Source organism: Erinaceus europaeus, chromosome 19 (assembly GCF_950295315.1).
Source record: "Erinaceus europaeus chromosome 19, mEriEur2.1, whole genome shotgun sequence".
Taxonomy (NCBI): domain Eukaryota; kingdom Metazoa; phylum Chordata; class Mammalia; order Eulipotyphla; family Erinaceidae; genus Erinaceus; species Erinaceus europaeus.
In genome coordinates, this window is record NC_080180.1 from 21,806,559 (window position 1) to 21,817,659 (window position 11,101).

Consider the following 11,101-nt stretch of genomic DNA (forward strand, 5'->3'; position numbering starts at 1 on the left):
GCACAGGTGGGGGTGATGAGACCTTGCCGGGGGCCTGAGAGTCAGGGGTGGGGGCCTGAGACCCCTAGCTACTGCCTCTGTCTTTAAGGATGGCATAGAACTACCTCCCAAATTTCTGCCTCAGTTTCCCCATCGATTATAGGCAACACTCACAGACCCCCTAGCCCCTTGGATGAAGTCATAAGGCAAATCTTGGAGAGCCTGTGGAGGAGTCAAACTTGGAACCTTCTGGATTGTTCACAGCAGGTGATGGGTGTGGACACTGGCAGTGGAGGACACAAGGCAGGTGGGACCAAGTGTCTAGATGTGGATTCACCCGTCTAGTGAAGTGTGAAGGTCGGCCATCATTTAATAGGCCTGGAAATAGCCCATGTTGGGGCAGGCATCAATGACTGCTATGGCTGGTGGCAGATAGGGACAGAGCAAGCCCTGTGGAAGCAGTGAGGGGGGCCCCAGCCCCAATGGGGAGGTGGCTGTATGCGCCAGCCAGGGTGAGAGCACAGTGGCAACATGTAGGACTTGCATGTGGGAGACCCCAGCTTCAGTCCTTGGTCCTACCGACAGCCAGAGCTGAGAAGTGCTCTGGTCTTAAAAAGGGCCAGGGAAATAGCTCACCTGGATATCCACCTACTCTGCCATTGGCACAAGCCAGTTTTGATCTTGGCTCTCTTGGTGCTGTGCTGCCCCCCCCATATCTGTGTGTCTTTCTGTCTGAATAACTCAGCTAAGAGCAGTAAACCCCAGTGATGATGATGATGATTAATACTAATAAATAAGGAGGAGGGGAGAAAAGGTGTATTTTATGATCCAGGAAATCTCTTGTTCTCAGAAAGTCTCCCCAGGCCAGGGAAAAGCACAGAAGATTAAAAAACAAACTCTCCTGCCTAAGGCGCCAGAGGTCTCATTTTCAATTCCCAGCATCATCATAAGCTAGAGCTGAGCAGCACTCTGGTAAAATGAAATAACATGTAAAATAGGGCTGGCAAAATAGCTCGCTTAGATAGTGCGCTGCTTTGCAGTACGTATGATCCAGGTTTGAGCCTGGCCCCCACTGCACGGAAGGAAGCTTCAGTGTTGTGTCTTTTTCTCTCTCTTTCTCTGTCTCTATCCAAAATAAAAGAAAGGAAATAAAATAAGTAAATAAAATAAAGTCTTTCAGCAGGACACGTGGGAAGAGGGTCTCAGCAGAGTCATCTGTAACAGCCTCCAAACTGGGAGAAGTAGCTGCCCCACACTGGGGGTGTGAATGGCCATAGGGTTAGTGGGGGAGAGGGAATAGGGTACAGAGGACACAGTCCACCTCCACAGGGAGCAGGTCACCTCACAGGCACACAGAAAGCCCAGGAACCAGGCACACAGGAGGGGTGCCAGCAAACCCACATTAAGTTCAAAGACAGGGTATCTCAGGTGGCAAGACCATAACGGAAACCCAACAGAGGACAGGCCACCCAGGTGGTCCCTGGGAGGAGACACGGGCGAGTGTAGTGGTGGAGCCTCTGGGATACACAGTCTCATTCCCTGAAGTTTCTGCAACCACAGCCCAGACTCTCAGCACAAGGTGATTCTGTAACACGTGCTCAACCAGGGGCCATCCCCCTGGCCCCATGATTCTGTAAGTTAAGCATATACCTTTGTTGAGACTATCTATTTATTAACAAAAGAGAGGAAAAGTAAATGAAAACTAGAGCATCACTCTGGCACACATGGGGCTGGGGCTCAAACTTGGGACCTTATTTATGCAAGCCCAGACGTCCACCACTGCACCACTACCTCCTTAAGTACCATGTTATATCCCACTGCATAAAAGCAATAAGCACATAGTCACTCTAGGGTCCAGAGCTGCATGCACATTCTCCCCTTCCTCAGCTGGGGACAGAAGTGTGTCACCCCTGTCGCCCCACTATCCTGTCTAGGACCTGAGCCCAGCCCCATTGGAGGCCCATTGCTTCTGCCAGGTGACTCAGTGTCCTGCAGGACGGGTCCTGGAGACCCATCCTTGTTCTCTGACTCTGCAGCTATAAGTGACAGTGACTAACTCTCCAGGACCCTGAGTCAGCCCTGTCCCAGGGTGGCCCCAGGTGGGGGCAGGGCAGTGGGAAATTGGCTTCCTGGGAAGATTGGCATCCCCTGGGGCTTCTGAGAGCTGGGCATACCAGGGTAGGTGGTCTTCAGGATGGGAGGGGCTGGTGCCAGTGGTCAGTTGTGGAAAGCCTGTGACCCCCTCACTCCTGGCCCCACTCCGACTCTCCTTGTCTTTAGCAGGCTGTGACCTTGGAATCGGCTGCCTCTGCCCAGTTCCAACAGGTTCAGATTTCAGGGCATCCAATAGGTGTTTCTGCCCAATACCTCAAACCTTGCACCAAGCCCCAGGCATGTTCTGCTTGGTTTTTCAGTGAGCACCTGGGCTGTCTTTGCAGACAAGACATGTTGGGGTCCTGCGAGGCCACAGTGGTCTGGGGAGAGTGTCTGCACCTCACAAAGACTTGCATGCCTGTTTGTTTCCCAAGTCCAGCCTTTCCACCCTCCCCTGTGTCCCAGAGAGCCCTATGTACCCGGCTTGCGCCATTGGCCTTCAGGGATCAGAAGGTTCCTCCCAGCAGGAGCTGCTTCAGCAAGTCTACGTCATGCTGATTTTCCTGTCTTCAAGGCCATCAGCCCTTTGGGTCAAAGCCACAGCAGGTGGGACTGAGGGTGCTGGGCTCTTTGCAGGGACTCTCTGAGATTCTACAGAGGCCAAGATGGCCTTCCCTTCTGCCCGTCTCTCTGGCCCTGAGCCAGAGAGAGAAGAGTCCAGGGAGGATAGAGAAGTGAGTGCAGTGGGGCCACAATGATGGACACATGCAAACTCAGGCACACTGCTGGATGCTGAACTTTATTGAGCAGTCAGGAGGGAGGGAGTTGGATGGGTTCTGTGCCCCAAGGGGGATGACGCAGGGAGTTAGGGCATGGCTTCTCCCGATACTTGCTACTTGCCCAGATGGGGTTCTCTGGCCAGGAGGGCTGGGTAAGAGGTTGAGGAATCCCCTCCTCTGGGGTCTGGAATCTTCAGGCATTCCCAGAAGATATGCGTTGACCTCCATGTTTTATACTGTGCTGGTCCCTGGGTCTTCCTGTCCCTATAGCCCCACCTGTGACACCTGGGGGAGACTGATGCACAGTGCGGGGCTCAGCAGGATGGCTGGTTAGACCCCATGCCATCCAGAGCCCAGGGCATGGGGTTTCCCCACCATGTGTGGCAGGAAGGAGGGCTAAGCAGCAGCCAGCGTGTCCTTGATGGTGTTGGTGAGAGGAAAGCGCAGGTTCTGGCCACAGAAGGCTCCCCGGAAGTCATCCAAGTCTAAGGCCCACACCATGGCGCCTGCCAGCTGCCTGTTCTTCACATACCTTGCCTGACAGAGGAGGCCAGAGGGACAGAGCTGGGGTCTAGGGTTACACAGTGTATGTGTGGGGAGTGTGAGTCCCTCCCCAGGAAGAGGACATCAGGGGCCTGAGACACCTTCCCTAAGAGCAGGGGACTGAATTGGGCTGCTTGGGGCAGGGCCTTTCTCTGCCCTCCACCCTGGGGAGGCCTACCTTGTTTTTGACGCTCTCCAGGTCATCATACCCCACCCACTGGTTGCCCTTGGTGGCATAAGGCACCTGCTGGCCAAGGAGTCTGTGGACAGTGGCTCCTTGGAGGAAGTCACAGACCTAAGAAGAGAACAGTGTTGAGGAGACAGGCTGAGAGACTGCAAGGCCACCAGGCAGTGCCACCCCCTGGCATCTCTCTCAGCCTTGGGCTATATCCCACTGCTGTGAATGTGTGCAGATTTATATAAAATGGATGCAAATACTTTCAGATTTCTGGCTTTGCCAGCCTCTGATTTGCTTCCTGCTCTCCAGAAGGGTTGGGCCTGAACCACTGCTCTGTCTTGAGCGAGAAGGATGTCTGCCAATATGGCAGTCACAAGGGGTTTCTGGGAATTTGGAGGTCCAGAAGAGGTGTGGCTGCAGGAGGTCTTGTCACAAAAGGCCACCTGCTCCCTCTTCTGGTGCCAGGGCAACTGTGACACAGTTTTGATCCCCAAAGGAACAAAAGTTGAAGGGCAGTGCCTTGCCTTCCTCCTGGGCTACTGATGGTGTTGGGGGCTCTTAGCTTCTCCCCACTCTTACCTCATAGTAAGCGAGGATCCCTGCTTCCTTGGTGAACTGGCCTGGTATTCCTGGCCCTGAAATTGGGGCCCCCACTCCAGTCTTGGAAGAAGCCAGAGTGAAGCTCCTCCCGTAGGTGGGGATCCCCATCACCAGCTTATCAGCTGGGGCCCCCAGCCTACCCAGCAGGTAGCTCACAGCATAGTCCTGAAGGGGAAGGCAGGGCAGAACAATGAGCAGTGTAAGCCTGGGATGTGGAGTCCTGAGGTTACCTTCCTCTGGAAACCCACAAAGTCAGCCATATTGCCAGCACTAACTCAGGTATGAGGTCTCAAGTTCAATCCCTGGCAATCCCTGTGCCAGAGTGATCTCTAGTTCTCCCATTCTCTCTCTCTCTTCCCTCTTAAATAAATAAATAAATAAATAGATCTTTAAAGAGAAAAGAAAGAGGCTGCGGGTAGATAATATAATGGTTATTTTCATGCCTGAGGCTCTAACGCCCCAAGTTCAATCCCCTGCACCATAGTAAGCCAGAACTGAGCAGTGCTCTGGTCAAAAAGAGGAAGAAGAAGGAGGAGGGGAAGAGGAGGAGGAGGAGAGGAAGAAGAAGAAGAAGAAGAAGAAGAAGAAGAAGAAGAAGAAGAAGAAGAAGAAGAAGAAGAAGGAGAAGAAGGAGAAGAAGTAGAAGAAGAAGAAGGTCATTATTTCTTTTTCTGATTTGTTAATTTATTTTATTAAATAGTTTTTCCTATTTATTTAGCAGTTTTTTTTTTTTTTTGGCCTTCCAGAGCACAGTGAATGCTAAAATTTATTCAGAATTTCCACTGGAGCTTTGGCTTCTCACTTGAATGATTTTTTTTTTTTCCTCCAGGGTTATCACTGGAACTTGGTGGCTGCACTATGAATCCACAGCTCCCGGCAGCCATTTTTTCCCCATTTTATTGGATAGGACACAGAGAAATTGAGAGGGGAGGGAAAGATAAAGAGGAAGAAGAAAGATAGACACTTGCAGACCTGCTTCACCACTTATGAGGAGGCCATCTGGTAGGTGGGGAGCTGGGGGTTGGATCTGGGATCCTTGCGCCCGGGTCCTTACACTTCATACTGTGTGCACTTAACCCGGTGCACCACCGCCCGGCCATTCATTCACTTGCATGATTTCACCACTCCCAGTGCATTCTTCTTCTTCTTCTTTTTTTTCTCGAGACAGAGGGTGAAAGACAGAAAAGAGAGAGGAGACAACACAACACTGCTCCACTGCTCCTCCCCTTCAGATTCCCCCATGTGGTTGCTGGGGCTCGAACCCAAGTCCTTTTGCCTGATGGTAAAATGCTCCATCTACCAAACGAACTATCTCCCAGCCGTGTTCTTTTTATTCTTTCCCTCACGAGATCACCTGTCAAGGTTTCTGTGCCATCATACCAAATGAAACCCACCATTTTCCCCTTCCTCTCTATGCAAACCACCCTAGTTCTCATAGCCTCTAAGAATCGCTTTGGTCTACCCAGGTCTCTCAAGTTTAGAGATGTCTGATGTCAACACGATTGCTGAAACTTGGGGGGAGTGCACTGGCCAGTGGCAGGTCCATGACCCACCTGCCTGCTACCCACTACCCCAGCACTCACAGTGTTGCTGAATCTGTCGGAACGTGCATCCTCTTGTCCTCGGAACAGGGCACTGTGATGGCCAGTGGTCTGGCTCCAAGCCCCATGAAAGTCATAGGTCAAGAGGTTGATGAGGTCTAGGTGCCTGTGTGTGTGGGGTGTGGGGGAGACAAAGAGCAGGACTAAAGGATGGCTTGCCGGCCTGAAGCCCCTGGATTTGGGAGTGTCCACACCGGCACTGGTGTGGGCTAACAGGCAGTTTGTATAGATGTAAGCTGCAGACATTCCAAAGCAAGTGGTAGAGAGTCCCCTTGTCTCCCCTTTTTTGGGTTCACTTTAACATCCCCAAGCCAATATGGAGAAGAGCCTCTGTTCTCTGTTCTCAGGACCCTAAGGTAGACGGTGCCTTGGGTCTCCTCAGTGGGCGTGTGTAGCTTTCCCCACTTCTTAAAGGCACATATGACAACCCTCTCCATAGCCAGCACAACAACCAATGTGAACAGGGAGGGACTGGGATTCTCTTTGCCCCCCCCCCCCCCCACAGACGGGGAGACTAAGGCACAAAAAAAGAGCAGTGACCTGCTCCAGGTCATCCTGCTTCTGGAAGGACTAGAAGTTGGGCCTAGGGTGGGGCTTGAGGCTCACTGGGCTATCTGGGCGATGTTGTAGCCGCTGTCCAGGGCCACCTTCCCAGCAGACACCGCAGCGCTGAGCAGGAGCTGCTCACATCCAGACTGAGCTTCCTGTGTAAACTTGACCTTCAGCTCCTAGTTGGGGGAGGTGCCAGTGAGTGAGGGACTGTGAGAGATCCTTAAGGGGGAGGTTGGGGTGGCTGGATCCTTACTGGCCTTCCCTACCCACTGTCACCTCCAACCTGGCAGGGCCTCTGGGGCATGTGAATGTGTCCCATCAGTCCATCCTAACCTTGGGGCCACTTGTCTGTTTTCTAAAATGAACCGTTCAGGGTGGAGGGAGAGTTCACCTGGTTGGGTACATGTACAGTGTCCCGGGTTTGAGCCCTGGCAGCATGTGGAGGCACCATGGATAGCACCAGGGGAGCTCCATGGATGGTGAAGCAGTGCTGTGCTATCTCTCCCCTCTCTGTGTCTTCCTCCATCTCTTTTCTCTCTCTAAAATAGATGAATGAAGGGCTGGGGAGATAGTAAAGCAATTTATGCAGTAGCCTTTCATGCATGAAGCTCCAAGGTCCCAAGTTCAATGCCTGGCACCACCATAAACCAGAGGTGAGCTATATAAAACCAAACCAGGGTGCGGCACAGAGGTGGAACTCTGGACTCTCACTCAAGAGATTCCGAGTTGGATCCATGAAATTGCATGAGCCAGAGTGCTGCTCTCTGGCTCTCTCTCTTTCTCTCTCTCTCTCTCATGAAATAAATGAAAAGATGAATCATTAACTAAATAAATGAAATGGATGAATGAGAAAACTGGGCCTGGAAGTGCTGCTAAATGGGGGTGAGGTGCCACATGAAACCAAAACAAAACAAAACTACTGATGCTTTAGGCCAACCTAGTGCCCACTCCCCCCCTTATGCCTGTCACTCCTGATGGAGGGGCGCTGGCTGGTCCAGAAGAGATGCTGGAAGAAGTCTGCCTTCAGCCTGTAATTCATACATACTGGTAATCACAGTGGCACTATGCACAAGTTGGTTAGAGGCTCCCTGCCCCTAGGGTGAGTGGGGGTGTTCAAGTGCTGTCCCTGGCAGTCCTTGTGGGGGGTGGGGTAGGGGTAACACCCCACTTAGTGGGCAGTGACACATGTGTGCTCTGTTCAGGGACCTTCTGCCTCTCAGGACCCCAGTCCTCCCCCCCACCATCAGGTCACATGCTGTCTTTCCTGCAATTGCAGGTAGTGAGGAGGCTCAGACTCCCCCTCCCATGGCGTACCTTGACCAGAGTGGTGAAGTGTTGCTTGTCCCTCCGGCCAGGGTAGAGCCAAGCCAGGTCCAGCCCATCAAAACCATGGGTCCGCAGAAAAGGTGCTACTGACCTAATGAAAGTCCTGCGACTCTTGGTATTGGAGGCCATTTTGGAAAACCTAGGAGAGGCCAGGGAGAAACCTCAGTGGGAGAGAGGGTGCACCTTTCATGCACAAGGCTCTGGGTTCGATTCCAGTGCCCCCAGTGGGGTTCTCATTCCGTTCTGACATTCTCCTCAGGGAGCAGGGAGCCTTAACACACACAGCCAAGGGGGGGCCTGACTGGGAAGGGACCCAGCTCCAAGCACCTGAGAAAGCTGGGCTTTGGAGCAGACCTCCCTGCCCACCCCCATCTCTTATTAACCAAGGCACATGGAGCCAGTTACAACCTGAGACTCAGTTCGCTGTGAAGTGGGGACAAAGTCGACCTCTCACAGTGCTGGCACCAGGATTACATATGACAGGGCTCAGAAAGAGGCCCGACACACAGACATTTCTCAATGTGAGGGGACATCATGTCACGCCCCCCTTTCAGGAAGTTCCTCGAGGGTCTCTGCACCCCCAGTTTTCCCATTCTGCTCACTTGCCTTCTAACCCTTGGTGTGGTATCCCCCCCAAAAAAATAATTTGTTTTCAGGGCTGAGAGGTGAGAGGAAGCTTGGCTGCCTCACCCTCCCTGCCCTGGGCCCTGGCTTCCTGGCTGCACACAGGGCAGTTCCCTGACAACATTTTAGACCCCTATGTCCAACCATTCTGGGCTCCCTGTGACCCTAAAACCACACATGGGGGAGCCAGTATCCTGACTCCTGCTCCAGCACCTTTTGGGGAAGAGCCCACCTTTGAGACCCAAAGCTCCATCCTCCAATGGACAGCAGAGTCTTCAGTCGGGGGTTCCTGTGGGGAAGGTAGAGGGTGGGACTGGGGTGACTCTGGGTCCTGGGTGGCCCCATGCTTGGGAGGTTGTGACAGGAGTCTTGCCTGGGGTGGGAACTGAGAGGTGCCCCTTCTAACTGGGACACTCAGTGCTCTAAGAAGTGGTGGGTCTGTGGTAGACACAATGAGATTTGTTACCTATTTCATCATTGCGGCAGGAGTGTTGCAAAAATGCACTTGTCCCTTCTCCTTGGATAGGCACCCTCGGGGGACAGAGAGAGGACCTCCTTTCCCCTTTCCCCAAGAATCAGCTGCTATCACCCCCCTACCCCTGCCAAGACCTGCCCTCATCCCATCTCTCATCGCCCTCTGGTCCCCTCCCCCCAGTGGGCAGGGCCTGGCCTCACCTGAGCTTCAGTGCATTCAGTGTCTGGTAGAGAGTGACATCATTCCACTCCCAGGTATCCAGCTGGTTGTCTTCGCTGATGTTGGCGAAGCTGTAGATCACGTGGGTGCACAGGAAGGGGTCTATGGCATCGGGGAAGCAGCTTCCCTGCCCCTCTCGGTACTGGGACCAGTTGGTATAGTAGCAGACGAGCTTGTAGGCCACACCTGCAGGAGGAATCTGGGGTGGGGCCTGGGCCAGAGCTGGGGTGTGGGGAGACTTTGGCTGAGCCCTGAACTGAGCAGCAGGGGGGAGTCAGGGAGCAGAATGAGAGCTCTCAGTGAAAGGGGCTGGTTCACACCCTCCTGCCTTTGGAGGTTCCCTCTCTGTAATGCTTAGAAAAGATCAAAGGCAGTGGAGGAGCATTCTGCTGGTTAGGACTATTAGGGTACAGGGTGGGTGTGATGAAGAAAGCTAAAATGAGATTCAGTGCAGGTAAGGAAGGCTGCCTGGCGGCAGTGGCTGAGAGCAGGGACCTGGCTCAAGGCACCAGTGTTCACAGACTGTGACCTTGGGTGGCAGGTCTGGGGGTGGGCTTGCCAGAGCTGTTGAGGGACATGTGTAAGAGGCTGTGGCCTGTCCAGGAAGCTTCCCTGTCCCTCAAGCCCAATCACACGGGACTCAGGAGTCTCCCAGTGTCCTGATTCCTTCCACGGTCCAGTCAGTCCTTCCTGCCTGCCTGGCAGTAGAGGGAGAACATGGTGTCCCTCAGGTATAGGTTCAAGCCCCTGGCTGAAACTTCCTTGAACCTTTTCAAGGTTCTCACTGTGGAAACATTCCCAGTCACAGAAAGGCAGAGAAAAGAACATGGAGCACGCACACACTTCTCACCTCTAGAACAGCGTCAAGACTTCTGAGGCACTTGTATCTGAGGAGGGAATGGGGTGCCCCTGGACCCAGGCCCCCTCCACACACCCTTACAGCACCATCCCACCGAGGCTGAACAGGGAGGGGTTACTTACAGCTCTGCAGCAGCAGGAAAACCATAAAGCCTGAAGGGAAACTGGTGTGAGGCACCCAGAAATACATGTCGCCCTCCTCCCTGATCCCCACATCCCCCCCTCGACTCTGCAGGCAGGAGGCCTGACACCACCTGTGCAGTGGCTGTGTGGCCTGCCTGGTCTCCCCAGCCTAAAGCCTGAAGTGCCAAGTGCCCTGGACAGACCTGCAGGAGCCGCCCTTCGTGCCATGTTGGTTCAGCAGGGAGAGCCCAGACCTCTTCACGCCTCTTCCCAGTGCAGCCCTGGTCCCTGGGCTCAGCTACCCAGACAGAGCCTTTCCGGCCTGGCTCTTCCTTTTGTACCTGCCCTGCTCCACTCCCCCGCGCCCTAGCCAGGCTCCACTTACAGGAACTGAGCTGCTGTCAGAGAAGGAACTGGCAGGCCTGACATGGGATTGGGAAAAACCCGGAATTTTGAGAACTTGGGCCATGGTTTTCAAGAAGCACCCCCCAGCACAAGAGTCCTGGAGGCGGGCAGTGGGCAGAGATGTAGGGGCTGTGAAGGAGTGGCTCAGTTTGCCTCCTGCCCCATGACATGTTTTCCTGCCAATTATTCTGGGCTTTTTTGGCTGGTTTATTTTTCATTTCTCTTGCCAGTCCAGGCCCTAGGCCAGGTGTGTGTGGGGGTATGTGTGTGTGGGGGGGGCACAATTATATCTGGAACAAATAAAGGCACAAATAAGGCTGCTGTTCTCCCCTCCCCCAGGCCGTAGCAATCTCCCTTCAAACATGCTTTCTCCACACTATCCCCACCGACTGTCCCTGAGACAGAGCCTTTGAGCCATTCCTGATTATCTGGCCCCAAGTAGAGGTCCCAGATGCTCTGAGTCCTTAGCTTCCTCTTATTTATTTATTTTTGTTTCCTCTAAATAGAGGGTGAGATACAGAGGACAGACAGAGGGAGAGAGGAAGAGAGAGACAGAGAGATTGGGAAGAAGAGGGATAAAGAGTAAGATAGAGACAGGGAGATAGACCCCTAGAGAGATGGAGAGAGAGGGAGAGACAGAGAGAGAAAAGAGAGACAGAGAAAAAGACACTGCAGCACTGTTCCACCACTCATGAAGCTCCCACCCCCACCACGGCCCCTTCAGCTATTCCCGTATGGTAACAGT

At 53.4% G+C, this 11,101-nt stretch overlaps 1 protein-coding gene across 1 annotated transcript; it reads right to left on the reverse strand.

Annotated features, from left to right (window-relative positions):
- Positions 1-2,853: 2,853 nt before the first annotated feature.
- On the reverse strand, positions 2,854-10,284 carry CHI3L1 (chitinase 3 like 1). The gene is made up of 10 exons (XM_007522113.3): positions 10,155-10,284; positions 9,952-9,981; positions 8,952-9,156; positions 8,509-8,565; positions 7,641-7,791; positions 6,381-6,502; positions 5,757-5,880; positions 4,153-4,338; positions 3,574-3,690; positions 2,854-3,389 (listed from the first exon to the last, which is right to left on the reverse strand). The coding sequence occupies exons 1-10, from the start codon at positions 10,177-10,179 to the stop codon at positions 3,249-3,251; spliced, it is 1,158 nt and encodes a 385-aa protein (XP_007522175.2). The 5' UTR covers positions 10,180-10,284; the 3' UTR covers positions 2,854-3,248.
- Between the last annotated feature and the right edge of the window lie 817 nt (positions 10,285-11,101).